Raw genomic sequence first — 20,175 nt, forward strand, 5'->3', positions numbered from 1 at the left:
GCCACTGTCCTCAGGTCAATACATAATTTAGATCTTTCCCAAAAATCACATTGCAGCCAATCCCCTTAGTAACTAAAAACGAAAGGTTTATTAATAAAAAGGAAAAGAAGAGAGTTAGTAAATGGTTAAAAGAATCGTATAAATTACAATTGAGTTAGAGAGTCTGTAGATCAGGATCAGAGCAGAGATGGTCCTTCTGCTAGTTTGCAAGAGCCTTTCTGGAGGGGGAGGGAGAGCTCAGTGGTTTGAGCACTGGCCTGCTAAACCCAGGGTTGTGAGTTCAATCCTTGAGGAGGCCATTTAGGGATCTGGGGCAAAAATTGGGGACTGGCCCTGCTTTGAGCAGCAGGTTGGACTAGATGACCTCCTGAGGTCCCTTCTAACCCTGATATTCTATGAAAAGGCCAAATGACCATTTAGATTTAGTGTCTTTCCAGGGCATTCAGGTAATCACTTGGGGATCTCATTCCCGTGGCTTAAACTGTCCCTGTTTAAAATTCAGCAGAGTAGAGTTGGCAGGATCAGGCCCAGGGTCTCTCTTTTGTAGCTGAAGCAGGCTGGCAAGCTGCCAGGCAACTTCACCAAGTGGGATTTGATGAGAACAAACACCGATACTCTGTGATCCTTATTCAATGGGTGATTCAAAGATAATGCCCTTAGTTACAGCCCTTTAAACTACCAAGATGGTTTCCAGTTGGTTCACAATGTGGAATCACAAGTTTCAAAGAGATGAGGACAATAACATTATTACTTCCCAAGCTTCATCTAAATGCTAACCATCCCTTTTGATCTTGGAGACAATTGAGTTCAGTAATATAGCGTGTTAAGACATGAAAAGGATTTAGTAACTACCAACTAATTTGCTTACAGTGACACACTTCCCACAGGATGTAGGTCAACAGACACGTACATTAAGTATCTACCCTGGATCCTTATCACTACAAATGGATGTTAGCGATTGCTAGTCTAATTAACATTTCTTTGATACTCACACCCAAATTTTTATTTAGCGTGTACATAGTCGTCTAGCCAAGCGGTGGCATCTTCAGTGGTGTGATGCAGTTCTTCTAGGCCACCGCTGACCCGAGTCAGCAGGCATTCCTCGACCGCGCGCGTCATCGTCTGTGTTTCACCTTTGCACAAAGGGCTGTCACGAAGGCCCCAGGGATGCTGGTTGGCATGGAGACCTTACCCAGTCCAAAACCTGTTCAACAGGGACCATTGGCGCCCGGGCAGGTCAAACCCAGGCAGGCAGATTGTGGGGTCGGCGAGGAGGGACTGGTTGGGGATTATAACAGATCTCCGTTCCTCTCGCCGTGGCGGAGGAGACCATAATGGGCAACGTGACGGCAAACGTGGCAGCCGGCGTTTTAAAAAGGTCACTGTGCAGCCGCAGGCTTGGGTGGGCACGTCCTCTCTCCAGTATCTTGCCAGAGACAACCTCTCGTCTGATACGAGTGTCACGGACTCACAGGCCGTGCCTACTCTTGGCCCCGTGCGGGAACCCCCTTCAGTGAGACAGCCCTTCTCGGGGGTCCGCTCTCTCTCGGGGGCTAAGCCCCTCCACCTCCTGGAACCGCACCTCTCTGAGCCTTAGCACGCCTGTCTCTCGCTGTGGGCCCCCTCAGGGAGTCCACGTGCTCCGGACCCCCAGGGCCTCACACCCAGAGGGAATGATGCCCCCCGGTTCTCTAGACCAGAGCGACTCTCAGCCAGCGTAACACGGGGGGTTTATTGAGCGTCTGAACCTCGCACAGGAAACTCAGGGCCCTCAGGCCTGGCCTCCCTCAGCACAGCACCTCCAAGTCTCCCCTGCATCCAGGTGGGCTCTGCCTGCCCCCTTTCTCCAGCCCAGAGCTCCCCTGCTTCCCAGCTGGGCATCTGAGATCACCTCCCCCAAGCCCCCCTCTGTCCATTGTCTTCTGTCCAAGTAAACAGAGTCACCTGGGTCCCCTCTCCCCTCTTCTGTCCTCTGGCCCCCCCTGGCTGGAACCGGCTGGCCAGGTCACTGGGGTCCTCTCTTCACAGCCCATTGTCCTCCCACTGGCCGGACCCGGCTGCGACTCCTGAGCTGGGCCACCGGGTCACCAGACGCTGGGGTCGCCATTCTCCAGGCCATTGGCCGGGGTCCCAAGTTCCGTCGCCAGTCCCCTGTAACAACCAACTCCCTCTCCCATCACCTCGTTAAACCAATAACGCCCAGGGAAACTGAGTCCTACCCCCTCTGCATGCAAACCATTGGAAAAACAAGGAAAAAACGAGAACCCCCCCACACACTTCATCACATCTCTCCTCCTTCGAGTCTGAACTGAGCGGGGTCACTCAGCCAGTGGCCTGGGGAAGTTCAGGGCCCCCCCTCCATGATAAAGCGTCATCTATAACATTGGCACTCCTCCTCACATGGACCCATAGGCATCAACTTTTCCTGGTGCCGGTGGGTGCTCGACCCCCACCCCGCCCTGCCCCGCCTCCATCCCAACCCCTTCCCCAAATTCCCTGCCCCAACTCCACCCCCTCCTCCACCCCAACTCCTTCCCCAAATCCCCGCCGCAGCCCGGCCTCTTCCCCGAGCGCGCCGCGTTCCCCTCCCCGCTCCCTCCCAGCACTTGGCACCGCGAAACAGCTGTTTTGCGGCAGGAAGCACTGGGAGCTAGGGGGAGAAGTGAGGACGTGACACATACAAGAGAAGGCGGAGCAGAGGTGAGCTGGGGTGGGGAGCCGCCGGTGGGTGTCATAACGCTGAAGGAGCAGGCTCCGTCTCAGCAGCTTGGCATTAGCCCCTTTCATTTGGTGCAGCCACGTCAGGGGTGAATGGTCGGTGTACACAGTGACGCGCCACCCAAATACATACGGCTGAAGCTTTTTAAGGGCCCACACCAGGGCCAGGCGTTCCTTCTCCGTGGCCGCACAGTGCTGCTCCCGGGGCAGCAGCTTCTCGCTCAGATACACAATAGGGTGTCTCTCCCCGTTAGTATCAGTTTGCATCAGCACCGCACCCAGCCCCCAGTCTGAGGCGTCGGTGAACACCAGGAAGGGTTTGTTAAAATCTGGGTTTACCAGCACCGGGTTTTGGATAAGTGCCCCCTTCAGCTGTTCGGTCCCGACCACCTTGTCCAGCTTTCCCTTCCTACAAAGCTTCGTAAGGGGAGCTGCCAGGGAGCTAAAGTGGGGCACAAACCTCCAGTCGTATCCCACCATCCCAATGAGAGCCTGGACCTGCTTCTTAGTCTGGGGAGCGGGCCAGTCCTTGATTGCCTCCACTTTGGCCGGCTCCAGCTTCATGTGGCCGCTCCCCACCTTGTGGCCCAGGTATGACACCTCTACCATCCCCACTTTGCACTTTCCAGCTTTTATGGTCAGTCCTGCATCCTGGAGGCAACCCAGCCCCCTCTTCACCTGGGACACATGGTCCTTCCAGGTCTGGCTAAAGACACAGAGATCGTCAATATACGCTAGAGCAAAGTCCTCCGTCCCCCTTAGCAACTGATCCACCAGGCGCTGGAAGGTGGCAGGTGCCCCCTCGAGGCTGAAAGGCAGGACCAGGAACTCGGAGAGCCCTATTGGGGTGGTGAAGGCAGACTTCGCCCTGGAAGGGCTGGCCTTACCATGAGACTGGGCGGGGGGCGCCACTAGGACCCAGAGTCTAGAAAATTGTGTCTGCTGCTGGTGCATCTGTATTGTCTTTGCACAGAGATGGGGGAGTGCTGGGCTGGAGGGAGGAAGGCATAAGAGACAGAACAGGCAGGCAGGAGAAAAGGGGAGAGGGAATAACCGAAAGCAGCAGGAGCTGCAGGGAGAGAGAGGAGGAGGAGCCTCTTATGTACCTCTCTAGCTCCCCAGGAGCCTGCATTGATTAACACCAGCTTCTCAGAGAGCTTCCTGTATCCTGCTGCTTCCCTGAACCTACTTGAAGGGAACAGGCCATCAACTGGACTAGTAGGAGCCTGTTAGGCCCTTAAGACGCTGATCTCTTCCTTCACTTAGGCCCTGCTACCAGCCTGCTTATTGGTCCCCTTCAACTGAGTGTTGAGAGCCACTCTAGCTGGCACAGAACAGCAGCCATGAGTGAAAGAAGAAAACACCCCTCGGGGGCAACATTCAGAAAAAGAAAGCCAGCAAAGGAAGCTTTTCTGTCTAAGCAGGAAGGAGCTCTCCTGAGATACACGGACACAAATGTTCCCGGTGAGCCTTTCGGCCCCAGTGAGGATGTGAGTGGTGAGGAGAGGCCTGATCTTCCAGTTAGTCACAGTGCAGGTGATGGGGCAGCTACTGCAGCATCCATATCTCCATCTCAAATGGATGTAGCCATGCACAGTCCTGAAGAAAAGCGTAGATCAGAGGAGAGGGTGGTGGAGGCGCAAAAAACAGCTGCTGCTGAGTTTAGTTCCTTAAGTTGAGATGATCCAGGACTGTGGACCCCCCTGAGCAGTAGCCCGAGGGACTTCCTTGTACTGCATGGGCCACAGCAAGTGAAAAACTTTATGTTCCCCAAAGACAATGAAAATAGAAGTTTCCATCCAACACATTACTGGCGTGAAATCCCCAATGGGGACAAAGCGGACAGGCCATGGCTTATGCACTCAAAAACCCAGAATGCTGCATACTGATTTCGTTGCAAACTCTTCCAGTCTAATGTTCCAGCCACATTGGGTTCTACAGGAACAAAGGACTGGAAAAATCTAGCTAGAAATCTGGCATGCCATGAGAAGGCAGCAAATCACCAGAGAGCATTCCATCGGTGGAAAGAGCTTGAGATGAGACTGAGGTTTAAAGGCCACCATAGATGATCAGCATCAAGAGAAGATTGCATCAGAGTCTCTTTGCTGGCAAAATGTTCTGAAAAGGCTCATGGCCATTGTAAGACTGCTTGCTACCCAAAACCTAGCCCTGCGTGGCACTTCAGATCAGCTGTATGTGCCAAACAATGGAAATTTCCTTAAAACTGTGGAGCTGATGGCTGAGTTTGATGCTGGACTCCAGGAGCATCTAAAAAGAGTCACCTCCCAAGAAATGTACACACACCACTCCCTTGGAAAAACCATTCAAAATGAGATCATCCAGTTACTGACAACAAAAATCAAACAGAAGATTGCGGCAGATCTGAAGTCAGCAAGATATTACTCTGTTATTCTGGACTGCACACCTGACATCAGCCATGCGGAACAAATGACTTTAATAGTGCGTTTTGTAACAGAACCTAGTGAAAATGTCCCGGCAATGGTGACTCTCAGAGAGCATTTTCTAGAATTTATCAACACTGATGATACTACAGGAGCTGGTATGACAAATGTGCTTCTTAAAAAGCTGGAAGAGACGGGAATTGCGATCACTGACGTGAGAGGTCAGGGCTACGATAATGGTGCCAACATGAGAGGAAAGAACAGAGCAATGCAGACAAGGATCCGAGAGTTAAACCCTTGAGGTTTTTTTGTCCCATGTAGTTTTCATTCATTGAACTTGGTGGTCAGTGATGCAGCATCAGATGGTGAAACACTGGAATGCGTTACCTAGGGAGGTGGTAGAATCTCCTTCCTTAGAGGTTTTTAAGGTCAGGCTTGACAAAGCCCTGGCTGGGATGATTTAACTGGGAATTGGTCCTGCTTCGAGCAGGGGGTTGGACTAGATGACCTTCTGGGGTCCCTTCCAACCCTGATATTCTATGATTCTATGATCAGCTTCTAGTGAGGCTGCTGAATTTGCTAATTTCAAAGCATCGATGTATTTTTCTCTGCATCAACTCATGGATGGCAAATTTTGAAGCAACATCTGGGAACATCCTCTCTGACACTGAAACCACTGAGTGCCACACGATGGGAAAGTCGAGTGGGGGCGGTAAAGCCTACCAAACACCAAATCGGGAAGACAGATGGTGCCGTAGTTGCCATTATGGAGGCTAATGCCATGACAGGAACTGTTTGTGAGAGAACAGTGGCAGTGGGAAATGGCATCACCAGAAACATACATCACTTCAAATCACTTGCTGGGACCCAGGAGTCCGGAACGCGCCACGCCCCCGAACCCTCCCGCCTCGGGGGCGCCCCTCGCTGGGACCCAGGAGTCCGGGACGCGACCCCCGCCTCGGGGGCGCCCCTCGCTGGGACCCAGGAGTCCGGGACGCGTCCCCCGCCTCGGGGACTCCCCTCGCTGGGACCCAGGAGTCCGGGACGCGCCCCGCACCCTAAACCCTCCCGCCTCGGGGGCTCCCCTCGCTGGGACCCAGGAGTCCGGGACGCGTCCCCTCCCGCCTCGGGGGCGCCCCTCGCTGGGACCCAGGAGTCCGGGACGCGCCCCCCGCCTCGGGGGCTCCCCTCGCTGGGACCCAGGAGTCCGGGACGCGGCCCCCACCCCCTAAACCCTCCCGCCTCGGGGGCGCCCCTCGCTGGGAGCCCAGAACCGCCCCCTGGAGTCGTTCTCTCACTGAGCTCTGATTGGTCAGCTCCGTGGAGGGCGTGTCCGCCTACTCCCGAGTCTCACCTCTCCCAGCTCTAATTGGCCCATTTCATGTGTCCCGCCCCCGTTTCCGTGCTGCGATTGGTTGACTCAAGCGGGGCGTCACCCCACCGCCCTGAGCTACGATCAGTCAGCTCCGCGGGGGGCGTGTCCTTCTGACCTTTCTCGCTTCCTACAGCTCTGATTGGTCAACACGCCTTAGGGGCGGATACTCTGTATCCCATTCTCACCACTGATTGGTCATTGAAGCCTGTGGGCGTACGTTCCCCCCACCGACTCCACTCTCTCGATGTTGATTGGTTAGCTCGGCAAAAGGGCGTGCCCCGCGCTGGCCCCGCCCCGCTGCCCGCCGAATGGCCGGTTCGGGTTCCTGCGGATCCGGGGCGCGCGGGGCGGTTGGTCTCGCGACGTTTCCCGAGAGCGCTGCGGGTGCGGGGAGCCGGAGTGAGCCGGTCGCGGGCAGGTGGGGAGCGCGGGGACCGGACTCCCGGCGTGCCCTGCGCGGCGACCAGACTCCCGGCGTGCCCTGCGCGGGGGCTGGGACCAGACTCCCGGCGTGCCCTGCGCGGGGCGGGGGGGACCAGACTCCCGGCGTGCCCTGCGCGGGGCGGGGGGGACCAGACTCCCGGCGTGCCCTGCGCGGCGACCAGACTCCCGGCGTGCTCTGCGCGGGGCGGGGGGGACCAGACTCCCGGCGTGCCCTGCGCGGGGCGGGGGGGACCAGACTCCCGGCGTGCCCTGCGCGGGGGGGGGGACGACCAGACTCCCGGCGTGCCCTGCGCGGGGGCTGGGACCAGACTCCCGGCGTGCCCTGCGTGGGGTGGGGGGGACCAGACTCCCGGCGTGCCCTGCGCGGGGCGGGGGGGGGGGAGACCAGACTCCCGGCGTGCCCTGCGCGGCGACCAGACTCCCGGCGTGCTCTGCGCGGGGCGGGGGGGACCAGACTCCCGGCGTGCTCTGCGCGGGGGGGGGGGGGACAAGCGGCGCTGGGCGGAGGGAAAGGGGGCAGGTGAGGCTGTGGAGGATCGGGGGATGGGAGTGGGGTCAGGGGGGAAGGGGATGGTGGGGGACAGGTGGGGAGGGGGGACTTGAGGGGAGCAGGAGGGGCAGGTGGCGAGTGAGAGGCAAGGGAGCCTGGCGGGATCAAGGGAGAACGTGGGCCCTGAAGGGGGGTGTGGGAGGGGAAGGAGCTGCCTTGTTTGCTGTGCGATGGCTCGGGACGTTATCGTAGGGTCTATCCTAAATCCGCAGACGGCATCAGATGTGGGCTGGCGGGGAACGTGGGCACGAGGCCGGGGCGGTGCAAGGATGTTTTGCGCCCTAGGCGAAACTTCCACCTTGCACCCCCCCCCCTGCCCTGAGGTGCCCCCCCTGCAGCAGCTCCTTGCCCCCCCCCTGCCCTGAGGTGCCCCCCCTGTGGCAGCTCTCCACCCCCCCGCCCTGAAGCGCCCCCCATGGCAGCTCCCCGCGCCCCACTCTGTCCTGAGGCTCCCCGCCGCCCCCTCTCTCCTCGGGGAGCCATGCAGCAACTCCCCCCCTCGGTCCAGGGAGCCGTGCGGCAGCTCCCTGCCCCAGCTCACCTCTGCTCCGCCTCCTCCCCGAGCACCCCACCATCACCGCTTCTCCGCCTCCCAGGCTGGCGGCGCCAATCAACTGAGCAGTGCAGCGCGCTCAGAGGAGGAGGCGGAGCAGAGGTGACCTGGGGCAGGGAGCTGTTCCCCTGTGCGCCACCCTGCCACCCCCCTGTTACTTGCTGGAAGGCGGCCCTCCCCGCGCCCCCCTGCCCCAGCTCCCCTCCGCTCCCCCGCCTCCCCGGAGCATGCCTTTGGCCGCCCCCAACTACTTGGCGCCCTAGGCGACCGCCTAGTTCGCCTTGTGGTTGCACCGGCCCTGCACAAGGCCAGGGGAGAGAGATGAGCCAGGCTGTTCCCCCCTAGGGACAGGACGGGACGGAGAGTCGTCTGGCCACCCCCGGAACAATGGACAAAAGGGAAGAGTCCAGGGGTCACCTGGACCCGCCGGCCGTCTTTGGAGCCCCCAGACCCACCGGTAACATCCACAGCTCTGAGAGTCCCCTAAGCCCCGCACCATGCACTGTCATCCCGGATGCCTGAGTCCCATTCCACATGACTTATGAGGAGAGGCTGAGGGAACTGGGGTTGTTTAGTCTGCGGAAGAGAAGAGTGAGGGGGGATTTGATAGCTGCTTTCAACTATCTGACGGGGTTCCAAAGAGGATTGATCTAGAGTGTTCTCAGGGGTAGCAGATGACAGGACAAGGGGTAATGGTCTCAAGTTGCAGTGGGGGAGGTCTAGGTTGGATATTAGGAAAAACTTTTTCACTAGGAGGGTGGTGAAGCACAGGAATGCGTTACCCAGGGAGGTGGTGGAATCTCCTTCCTTAGAGGTTTTTAAGGTCAGGCTTGACAAAGCCCTGGCTGGGATGAGTTAGTTGGGGATTGGTCCTGCTCTGGGCAGGGGGTTGGTCTAGAACCTCCTGAGGTCCCTTCCAACCCTGATATTCTATGATTCTATGTCCTGGTCTCTGCCCCTCTAGGGGTGAGCACCCTGCACTGCCATCCCGAATGTCTGGGTCCCATTCCCCATCTCCAGCCCCCTAGGGATGAGCCCTACGAATTGCTGTTCCGGATGCCTGGTCCTAGGGGGCTGATTCCTCCCTCGCATTTCCAGAGCCGGTCGGCGCCTCCCCTGGTTGCTTCTGGAACAGCTTCCTGGAGGGCAGGGCCCCCCTGCTGGCAGCCCCAGGAGCTCAGGGAGCTGAGGCAGGAGAACCAGCGCCTCCGAGATGAGCTGCAAAGATGGACAGCAGGGGGCGCTAGGGCACCCAGGGGGAGGGCAGGAGCGGAGCTGGAGGAGCCTGGAGTGTGGAGCAGGTAAAAGACCCCATTCCTCCTCCTGCCCCGATCCAGCCAGTCCCCACGCTGGGGCCAGATGGGAGCAGGTGCGCCCTAGAGGTGAAAGGCTCCATGTCTCCTTCCCCTGCAGGTCCCTGGACAGGGAGGCGGAGCCCCCAGCTGCCCATCATGCCCTGGCCATATCCCAGCAGGCCGAGCTCATTTCCCACCAGCTCCACGAGATCCAGCGGCTGGAGGCGGAGCTAGCTGGGCTCCGAACTGCCGTTCTCCAGCAGGAGGCCATGGTGGCTGCCAGGGAGAGCACCGTGGCCTGCCTGCAGGGGGAGCTGGAGCAGCTGAGGGGGAGGAGCCAGGCTGAGGGGGAGGCCCTGAGGGCGGAGCTAGAGGAGCAGAAGAGGTGTGGCCAGGCAGAAGCTACTGCCCTGAAGGCAGAGCTGGAAGAGTTGAGGAGGCGTGGCCAAGCAGAAACTAATGTCCTGAGGGCGGAGCTAGAAGAGCAGAGGAGGTGTGGCCAAGCAGAAGCCGACGCCCTGAGGGCAGAGCGAGCGGTGGCCACTGAGCAGCACCAGCAGGAGCTGGTGCTGGCGCGGCGGGAGCTGCAGGCGGCGCTGGAGGAAGGGAAGGCCCAGACCCAGAGGGCAACAGAGCGCCTGCAGGGGGCGCTGGGGGAGCACCAGGCCGAGGTGAGTGGGGAGCTGGGAGCCAGGACTCCTGGGTTCTGTCCCAGCTCTGGGAAGGGAGTGGGGTCTGGTGGGTTAGGGCAGGGAGCCAGGGCTCCTGGGTTCTCTCCCCAGCTCTGGGAGGAGAGGGGGGTCTAGTGGTTAGAGCAGGGGGGGCTGGGAGCCAGGACTCCTGGGTTTCTTCCCACCCAGGTCCCCTCTCTCCCCCCAGCTCTCCCGTCTCTGCGTGGCCCATGGGGCTGAAGTTGGCTCCCTGCAGCAGCGGGCCCTGCAGCTGGAGCAGGAGCTGGAGGCCAGGGGACGGGAGCGCCAGAGCCTGCAGGAGCAGCTCAGGTAGGAACAGCCGGAGGATGGCGCCCCCTGGAGGCAGGAAGCCCCCATCCCCATGTGTCAACCCCCTGCTTTCTCCCCCCGCAGCACGGCCCAGGCGGAGCTGGCCTCCCAGCAGGCCCTGCTGCAGCAGCTACGGACCTATGTGGGAGAGCAGGGGAGCGGGCTGGGCCCCGAGAGGCAGCTGCTGCTTGGCCAGGTGCAGGTGAGGAGGGGCGAGCTACACACGGGCAGTTCCTATTGTGTCCTGCAGGGGGCAGGACTGATTCCCCCCCTTCAGGGGGCGCTGACGCACATGGGGGTGGGGGACAGGACTGATCCCCAGCTGGGGGCGCTCACACCCTCCCCTTACCCCCAGCGCCTAGAAGGGGAGCGCGACGCCCTGAGGACGACGGCAGAGCTGCTGCGGCTCAGACTGGCCTCGCTCAGCGACATCCTGGCCCTGCAGGAGCTGGAGCTGACCAGGAAGGTAACGGCCCCCTGGCACTGCTGGCTCGCTTTCTCCGGCATCCAGGGCTGGCCCAGTTCCCCAGGCCGGCAAAGGGGGTGCTGTGTTGTGGGGCGGGGGCTCAGCAGGGGGCGCTCTCCCCTGACGCCCATGGCGGGCCCAGTTCCCCAGGGCGGCACTAGGAGGCGCTGTGCTGTAGGGGGGCAGCGCTGTAGCCTGGTGTTGAACGAATGTCTCCCTCCAGCCCTGTGACCCCCTGCAGCCCGAGCCAGCCCAGAAGAGCCAGTCCCTGCTGAGCCGCTGGCGGGAGAAGGTCTTTGCCCTCATGGTGCAGCTCAGATCCCAGGAGCTCGGCCACGCGGACGCCACCAACCTGCTCCAGAGGAAGGTGAGGGCCTGCCGCAGGGGAGCGGGATCTAGTGCTGGGAGCGGGGAGCTGGGAGCCCGGACTCCTGGGTTCTATACTCCTGGGAGAATTCTGCACCAAAATTTTAAAATTCTGCACATCATATTTGAAAATTCTCCAAAATTCTGCACATTTGATTTGTCAAAATAGCACAATAGAATCATGCCAGTTACAATTAGTTTGGTCATTTATTTCGAACTATCTCCCAGTGAGTATGTCTGTAACAATACAGACCAACCAAAAGAAGAAGCTGGTCATTCTGTTTTGACAAATAGATTCCTTACGAGGCGTGTTAGTACACAACTTTGTGTATTTCCTGCACCCGTCAGAAGCAGTGCAAAGGCTTGGAGGCGTCAGGGGTAACGGAGGAATCATAGAATATCAGGGTTGGAAGGGACCCCAGAAGGTCATCTAGTCCAACCCCCTGCTCAAAGCAGGACCAATTCCCAGTTAAATCATCCCAGCCAGGGCTTTGTCAAGCCTGACCTTAAAAACCTCTAAGGAAGGAGATTCTACCACCTCCCTAGGTAACGCATTCCAGTGTTTCACCACCCTCTTAGTGAAAAAGTTTTTCCTAATATCCAATCTAAACCTCCCCCACTGCAACTTGAGACCATTACTCCTCGTTCTGTCATCTGCTACCATTGAGAACAGTCTAGAGCCATCCTCTTTGGAACCCCCTTTCAGGTAGTTGAAAGCAGCTATCAAATCCCCCCTCATTCTTCTCTTCTGCAGGCTAAACAATCCCAGCTCCCTCAGCCTCTCCTCATAACTCATGTGTTCCAGTCCCCTAATCATTTTTGTTGCCCTTCGCTGGACTCTCTCCAATTTATCCACATCCTTCTAGAAGTGTGGGGCCCAAAACTGGACACAGTACTCCAGATGAGGCCTCACCAATGTCGAATAGAGGGGAGCGATCACATCCCTCGATCTGCTCGCTATGCCCCTACTTATACATCCCAAAATGCCATTGGCCTTCTTGGCAACAAGGGCACACTGCTGACTCATATCCAGCTTCTCGTCCACTGTCACCCCTAGGTCCTTTTCCGCAGAACTGCTGCCTAGCCATTCGGTCCCTAGTCTGTAGCTGTGCATTGGGTTCTTCCGTCCTAAGTGCAGGACCCTGCACTTATCCTTATTGAACCTCATCAGATTTCTTTTGGCCCAATCCTCCAATTTGTCTAGGTCTTTCTGTATCCTATCCCTCCCCTCCAGCGTATCTACCACTCCTCCCAGTTTAGTATCATCCGCAAATTTGCTGAGAGTGCAATCCACACCATCCTCCAGATCATTTATGAAGATAAAAGGAGCTGAGGGAGAGGGAAGGAGCCTGGAGGGTGCTGGGTGTGGGTGGGAGGTTTTTCTTTCGGGGGGGGGAGAGGGGGAGGATTGTTAGGGAATTGGGAAGCCTCCCCCATGCAGACCCTGGCTGACCCCAAACCTCTCCCATTGAGTCAGGCACGTCTGCCCGTGTCCCTGCACCCCGCATCCCCGTGGGTCTCTGCAGCCCCCCGTCCCCAGGCTCGGCGCCGTCCCTGCCCACTAGCCATTCTGAACCCCAGTCTGTGACTCCCCCAGCAGCCCTGTGTGCCCCGCTCTGTCCTAACCTGGCTCCGTGGGCAGGGTGCTGTGATCAGCTCCACTCCGGGGGGACCCTGCACCACGGGGCATCGAATTTTGTATTTTCCCACATAAAATACATTTTGCCGAAGAAGTGCTGCAGTTCCGCAGTTTGCCCACCAGAGGCCGCTGTGGCGCTAGGACGCAGCATAGACTCCTAGACCTGGCGGGGACCTGGAGAGGTCCCTAGTCCAGTCCCCTGCGCTCACGGCACGACCCAGTATTATCTAGACCGTCCCTGACAGGTGTGTGTCCAACCTGCTCTTAAACATCCCCAGTGATGGCGATTCCACAACCTCCCTAGGCAATTTATTCCAGTGCCTGACCACCCTGACAGTTAGGGAGTTTTTCCTAATGTCCCACTAAACCGCCCTGGCTGCAATTGAAACCCATTGCTGCTTGTCCTGTCCTCAGAGGTTAAGAACAGTTCTTCTCCCTCCTCCTTGTAACCCTTTACATATTTGAAAACTGTTCTCATGTCCTCTCTCAGTCTTCTCTTCTCCAGACTAAACAAACCCAGTGTTTTCTATCTTCCCTCAGAGGTCATGTTTTCTAGACCTTTCATCATTTTTGTTGCTCTTCTCTGGAATTTTCTCCAATCTGTCCACATCTCTCCTGAAATGTGGCACACAGAACTGGACACAATACTCCAGTTGAAGCCTAATCAACAGGGAGTAGAGGAGAAGAATTACTTCTCATGTCTTGCTTACAACACTCCTGCTAATACATCCGAGAATGATGTTTGCTTTTTTTGCAACAGTGTTACACTGTTGACTCATATTTAGCTTGTGGTCCACTATGACCCCCAGATCCTTTTCCGCAGTACTCCTTCCTAGGCCGTCTTTTCCCATTCTCTATGTGTGCAACTGATTGTTCCTTCCTAAGTGGAGTGTTTTGCATTTGTTCTTATTGTATTTCATACTGTTTGCTTCAGACAGTTTCTCCAGTTTGTCCAGATCATTTTGAATTATAATCCTTTTCTCCAAAACACTTGCAACCCCTCCCAGCTTGGTATCATCTGCAAACTTTATAAGAGTACTCTCTGTGCCACTATATAAATCACTGATGAAGATATTGGACAGAACCGGACCCAGAACCGATCCCTGCGGGACCCCACTTGTGATGCCCTTCCAGCATGAGTGTGAACCACTGATAACTACTCTCTGGGAACAGTTTTCGAACCAGTTCTGCACCCACCTTATAGTAGCTCCACCTAGGTTGCATTTCCCTTGTTTGTTTATGAGAAGGTCATGTAAGACAGTATCAAAAGCTTTACTAAAGTCAAGATATTCCATGTCTACCGCTTCCCCCCATCCACAAAACTTTCTTTGACAGGGTAACAAGCTATGAGGTTGGTTTGACACGCTTTGTTCTTTACAAATCCATGCTGGCTGTTACTTATCACCTTATTATCATTTAGGTGTTTGCAAATTGATTGCTTAATTATTTGCTCCGTTATCTTTCCAGGTACAGAAGTTAAGCTGTCTGGTCTGTAATTCCCCAGATTGTCCTTATTTCCCTTTTTATAGATGGGCACTATATTTGCCGTTTTCCAGTCTTCTGGAATCTCTCCTGTCTTCTATGACTTCTCAAAGATAATTGCTAATGGATCGGATATCTCCTCAGTTAGTTCCTTGAGTATTCTAGGATGCATTTAATCAGGCCCTGGTGACTTGAAGACATCTAACTTGTCCAAGTAATTTTTAACTTGTTCTTTCCTTATTTTTGCCTCTGATCCTACCTTATTTTCACTGACATTCACTACGTTAGACGTCCAATCGCCACCAACCTTCTTGGTGAAAACCGAAACAAAGAAGTCATTATGCACCTCTGCCATTTCCACATTTTCTGTTATTATTTTTCCCCTCTCATTGAGTAACTGGCCGACCCTGTCCTTGATCTTCCTCTTGCTTCTAATGTATTTGTAGAATGTTCTCTTCTTACCCTTTATGTCTCTAGCTAGTTTAGTCTCGTTTTGTGCCTTGGCCTTTCTAGTTTTGTGCCTACGGACTTGTGTTGTTTGTTTATATTCGTCCTTTGTAATTTGACCTAGTTTCCACTTTTTGCAGGACTCTTTTTTGAGTTTTAGATCATTGAAGATCTCCTGGGGAAGCCAGGGTGGTCTCTTGCCGTATTTCCTATCTTTCCTACGCAGCGGGATAGTTTGCTCTTGTGCCCTTAATAATGTCTTTTTGAAAAACTGCCAACTGTCTTCAGTTGTTTTTCCCCTTAGACTTGCTTCCCATGGGATCTTCCCTACCAACTCCCTGAGTTTGCTAACGTCTGCCTTCTTGAGATCCACTGTCTTTATTCGCTGTTCTCCCTCCTGCCATTCCCTAGAATCATGAACTCTCTTGTTCCGTGGTCACTTGCACTCAAGCTGTCGTCCGCTTTCAAAGTCTCAGGAACGCTGCTGGCTCTTCTGGTGCCACAGCGCCCTCGGGGGGCAAAAGGCAGAACCGCAGCACTCTCAGGCAAAATGTGTTTTATGCAGGGAAAATACACAATGATGCGAGACAGAGGGATTCTGCACGTCTGCAGGTGCGCAGAATCCCCCCAGGAGCAGTTCTATCCCCCCTCTCTGTAGGTCTCAGAGCTGCAAGGTGAAGTGGAGTCGAGGGACCAGAAGGTGGCGCTGCTGCTTCACAGCCTTCAGGATAAGACAGCTGAGGCCGATATGGAACGAGTGAACAACAAGGTTTGGTCCTGGCTCGGGAGGGCGGGGAGTGGGGCTTTTCCCCTCTAGGGGGCACTGACTCCCATCCGGCCCCAGGGCCGGGACTGGCTGGCTCAGGGAGTGGGGAATGGTACCCCGGGGCGGGCACTGGCTGGCTCAGGGGGGTGGGGAATGGCTGGCTCGGGAGGGCGGGGAATGGCACCCCGGGGCAGCGACTGGCTGGCTCGGGGGTGGGAGGGCGGGAATGGCACCCTAGGACGGGCACTAGCTGGCTCAAGAGGGCGGGGAGTGGGGCTTTTCCCCTCTAGGGGGCACTGACTCCCATCCGGCCCCAGGGCCGGGAGTGGCTGGCTCAGGGAGTGGGGAATGGCACCCTGGGGTGGGCACTGGCTGGCTCAGGGAGTGGGGAATGGCACCCCGGGACGGGCACTGGCTGGCTCGGGAGGGTGGGGAATGGAACCCCGGGGCAGCGACTGGCTGGCTCGGGGGGGGGGGGGGGAGAATGGCACCCTGGGACGGGCACTAGCTGGCTCGGGAGGGCGAGGAATGGCACCCCGGGGCAGCGACTGGCTGGCTCGGGGGGGGGGGGGAATGGCACCCTGGGACGGGCACTAGCTGGCTCGGGAGGGCGGGGAATGGCACCCCGGGGCAGCGACTGGCTGGCTCGGGGAGGGGGGGGGGAATGGCACCCTGGGACAGGCACTAGCTGGCTCGGAAGGGCGGGGAATGGCACCCCGGGGCAGCGACTGGCTGGCTCGGGGGGGGGGGGAGAATGGCACCCTGGGACGGGCACTAGCTGGCTCGGGAGGGCGAGGAATGGCACCCCGGGGCAGCGACTGGCTGGCTCGGGGGGGGGGGAATGGCACCCTGGGACGGGCACTAGCTGGCTCGGGAGGGCGGGGAATGGCACCCCGGGGCAGCGACTGGCTGGCTCGGGGAGGGGGGGGGGAATGGCACCCTGGGACGGGCACTAGCTGGCTCAGGGGGGTGGGGAATGGCACCCCGGGGAAGGCACTGGCTGGCTTGGGGTGGGGGGAATGGCACCCCAGGGCAGGCACTGGCTGGTGTGGGGGTGGGGAATGGCACCCCAGGGCAGGCACTGGCTGGTTCGGGGCTGGGGGTGGGGAATGGCACCCCAGGGCGGGTGCTGGCTGGCTCCGGAGGGGTGGGGAATGGCAACCCGGGGTGGGCGCTGGCTGGGACTGGCGCTCTGCTCCCTTGCAGACGCTCCGGGCCGAGCTGTCTCACTGGGAGGACTCAGGGCAGCGTCTCCAGCGCCGGGCGGAAGCGGCCGAGGGTGCCTTGCGGGGTCTTGTGGAGACCGTGAGCAGGTACCGCTGGGGGGCGCTCTACAGACAAACAGGGGGACCTCTGGGGAGTAGAGGCCTTTCCCCTCTAGGGGGCGCCAGCTCCGATCTGGCCCCATCCAGGATTCCTAGCTCTGATCTTGTCCCCCCATTAGCGTGACCTTATAGCCGGCTGCTCCTGCCACACCCCTGCTACCCAGAATCCTTTGCTGCAGTGTTTTGGCTTGTGTGGACCATCAGCCCCTGGGGCTGGTGTGATTGAGGTCACGTCCCCGGCTGTCCCCTCATCCTCCGGTTCTGGGGTCACAGGCCCAGCGGGTGGGACGCGAGGTGTGTGATTGGTCGGGGTGTGGAGGTCCTGCCCTCTGACCCTTGGTCTCATCCTGTCCGCAGGCTCCACCAGCAGGTTGGGGGGCAGGAGGCAGAGCTGAAGGCGGCCGCATCGAGCCTGGCAGGGCTGGGAAACCGAGTCACCTTCGCCGCCAAGAGAGTCGACACCATCCAAGGTGAGTGGGACGAACCGGAACAGTGAATCCAAACGATGGGCCCATCTTCGCTGGTGTCCTGCCTGCCGCAGGACAAACCTATGGGCCCATCCAGCCCGGTGTCCTGGATCAGATCTTCCGTGGGTCTCAACAGGATACACGATCCCCCTTCACTTCCTGTCCCAAACTTTTGAGCAGAGTCACTGTGCGGCTTTTGCCCAGCCGCCCCGCCCCAGAGGTGGCTACATTTCAGCGCCAGGTGGGCGATCCCCGTGCGGCACCCCTGTGGGGCTGTTCCCAGCCGCCCCGCCCGATAGGTGGCTGCATCTCTGGGCCATAACTCTACATCTGTGCGGTTGCAGGGCTGGTGTCTCGTAAAGTGGCCCTGGCTCGACTGCAGAGAGACGAGCAGCCCAAGGCCGCTGGGTCGGAGAACGACGGGTGAGTCCTCTCCAGCCCCACCCCACCCCCGGGGACAGGCACCGGCTGATCGCACAGCGCTTATAGGGGCGCCACGAGGGAGTGGGGTCTAGTGGTTAGAGCGGGAGGGGGCTGAGAGCCAGGACTCCTGGGTTCCATCCCCAGCTCTGGGAGGGGAGTGGGGTCCAGTGGTTAGAGCAGTGGGGGGCTGGGAGCCAGGACCCCTACAGGGGGCCGTCTGACCCTTTCGCTCCCCCCTTCCCTCCCAGCCCATCCTACGAGGCTCTCCGGGCCGAGCTGGCCCTGCTGCACCAGGAGCGGGACCATCTGGTGGCCGAGCTGAAGAAGGGGGCCCAGGTCCTCGAGCAGCAGGTGGCCGAAGCCCGGGAGAAAGGTACGTGGGCCGGGTCGAGCTCGACGGCGGCCCCCGGTGGCACAGGTGGAACCGCACCCGACCGTCTTTCCCCACCGCTGGCTGGGGTGCCCGGCTGGGGTGCAGCCCCTCCTGGCCATAGCGGGGAGTGCCCAAGGTCCCGGCAGGTTAATAACAAACCCGTCCCGTCTCCCATCTGGCCGCAGCGGAGCGGGAGCTGCGGGAGGCGACGCGGAGCCTGCAGGGGGCGCTGAAGCAGGAGGCGGAGCGGGAGCGGCGGCGGCAGCAGGGGCAGCTGGAGGGGGTGCAGCGGGAGCTGCAGGAGAGCCTGGAGGCGGCCGAGGGGCTGAGACAGGAGCTGGCTGGGCTGCGGCATGAATATGAGAGAGGTACGGGGAGGGCGGGCTGGGGGGCAGGGCATGCTTCAGGGAGCGGGATGGGGGTCAGTGCAAGGTGCCGTGCTGCGTGGAGGGGGGCAGTGGGGGGTGCCATGTGGGGAGTGGGTCGGCGGGGGGCGCCATGCTGCGGGGAGTGGGGCGGGGGCACGGCGGGGGGCTGCGGGGAGTGGGGTGGGTGGCAGCAGGGGGCGCTGGGCTGCAGGGACTGGGGTGGGAGCAGTGGGGGGTGTCGGGGAGCAGGGCGGGGGCGGCTGGGCTGTGGGGGGGGTGGAGGGGGGCTCAGCAAGGGGCACCGGGCTGTGGGGACCAGGGCGGGGGAGCCAGGGAGCACCAGCAGGGGGCCCCGGGCTGTGGGGAGCAGTGGGGGTCAGCAGGGGGCGCTCTCCCCCGGCAATCAGAGCTAACCCCCTCGCCCCCCCTTCCCGCAGCCCTACAGGAGAAGGTGACGGAGGTGGAGGCCCGGCTGCGTCGGGATCTCTCGGAGCTGGAGCAGAGGCTCAACGAGGCCCGAAGGGAGCACACGAAGGCCGGTGAGAGACGCCCCCGCCAGCGCCCCTCAGTCCTGACCCCCAGCTAGCCCAGCCCCAGGCTCCCCCCACTGCTCCCCCGCTGCCCCCTCACCTGCCCTCTCCCCGCAGTGGTTGCCCTGCGTCAGGCCGAGCGCCAGGCAGCCCGGGACAAAGCCAGGAGCCAGGAGCTGGCGCGACTGCAGGAGGAAGCCAAGCGGGAGGCGACGGGCCGGCTGGGGGCGCGGCTCCAGGCGCTGGAGAGAGACAAGAACCTGCTGATGGTACGTGCTGGGTTGGGGGGTGCCCCTGTGGGAGCCCCCAGTGCCTAGCCGCAGCCCCTGCTGTCCCAGGCCTGGGCTCCCCCCGGGCACCGCACCCACCCGCCTTCCTGACCCCGCCTCTCCCCCCAGGCCACCCTGCGGCAGGAGGGGCTCCTGGCCCAGTACAAGCGGAACCGGCTGGCGGCCCAGCGGGACCCAGGGGAGCCAGGAGGGAGCGGGCAGCAGCCACCGCCGGGGAAAGGGGGAGCCCGGCCTCCCTCCAAAGGTACCGACCTGCTTCCAGTCCCCCGGCGGGATCTGACCCAGACACCCCCCTGCCCAGGCCATGGCCCACCCAGAGGCCCCCCACGCAAGTCCCTCCAGCCTGGGCGATGGCCCACCCAGAGTTTCCCTGCTGGGGCCCCCCTGCTAGGATCCCCACCCAGCCAGTATGGCCCCCCGACCCTCACCTGCTAAGCTCTCCCCCATACTGATCTCCCAGCCCCCTCTCCCCACAGAGACCTTGGCTGCAGTGCTGGACGACCTGCAGAGCCTCAGCACGGCCCTCCTGCGGGAGGAGGACGAGGAGACGCCGCCAGAGGAGGAAGGCAGCGCCGAGGATGAGGAGGGGCCGCCCTGATGGGGGGGCGGGGAGCTGCCCCCCCCATCTGGCGGCTGGTTTTCATAGATGTGGAATAAAGATCGTTTGCATTAAACACGAGCACATTCTTGTGGCTGAGTCTGTCGTAGAACCCAGGAGTCCTGGCTCCCAGCCCCGCCCCCCCCTCTAACCACTAGACCCCACTCCCCTCCCAGAGCCGGGGAGAGAACCCAGGAGTCCTGGCTCCCCCATTCCTTGTTTGCGCACATTTCTGTGGATTTGTCACACACCCCCCCCGTCACAGGTGCTGTTAATTACCCACGGTTCTGATTGAGC

At 59.5% G+C, this 20,175-nt stretch overlaps 1 protein-coding gene across 3 annotated transcripts; it reads left to right on the forward strand.

Annotated features, from left to right (window-relative positions):
- Positions 1 to 6,769: 6,769 nt before the first annotated feature.
- CCHCR1 (coiled-coil alpha-helical rod protein 1) lies at positions 6,770 to 19,959 on the forward strand. Of its 3 annotated transcripts, none has more exons than XM_075119585.1 (18): positions 6,770 to 6,913; positions 8,388 to 8,498; positions 9,105 to 9,343; positions 9,456 to 10,008; positions 10,217 to 10,338; positions 10,423 to 10,540; positions 10,694 to 10,804; positions 11,028 to 11,171; positions 15,397 to 15,507; positions 16,711 to 16,817; positions 17,187 to 17,299; positions 17,641 to 17,719; positions 17,968 to 18,092; positions 18,278 to 18,460; positions 18,898 to 18,999; positions 19,108 to 19,259; positions 19,389 to 19,524; positions 19,757 to 19,959. In XM_075119585.1, the coding sequence occupies exons 2-18, from the start codon at positions 8,430 to 8,432 to the stop codon at positions 19,876 to 19,878; spliced, it is 2,586 nt and encodes an 861-aa protein (XP_074975686.1). In that variant the 5' UTR covers positions 6,770 to 6,913; positions 8,388 to 8,429; the 3' UTR covers positions 19,879 to 19,959. The 3 variants fall into 3 exon arrangements, with proteins under 3 accessions (XP_074975686.1, XP_074975688.1, XP_074975687.1); XM_075119587.1 differs by having other exon boundaries at positions 11,046 to 11,171; XM_075119586.1 differs by lacking the exon at positions 6,770 to 6,913 and adding an exon at positions 7,404 to 7,459.
- Positions 19,960 to 20,175: the final 216 nt, after the last annotated feature.

This window comes from Caretta caretta, chromosome 14 (genome assembly GCF_965140235.1).
Source record: "Caretta caretta isolate rCarCar2 chromosome 14, rCarCar1.hap1, whole genome shotgun sequence".
Classification (NCBI taxonomy): Eukaryota; Metazoa; Chordata; order Testudines; family Cheloniidae; genus Caretta; species Caretta caretta.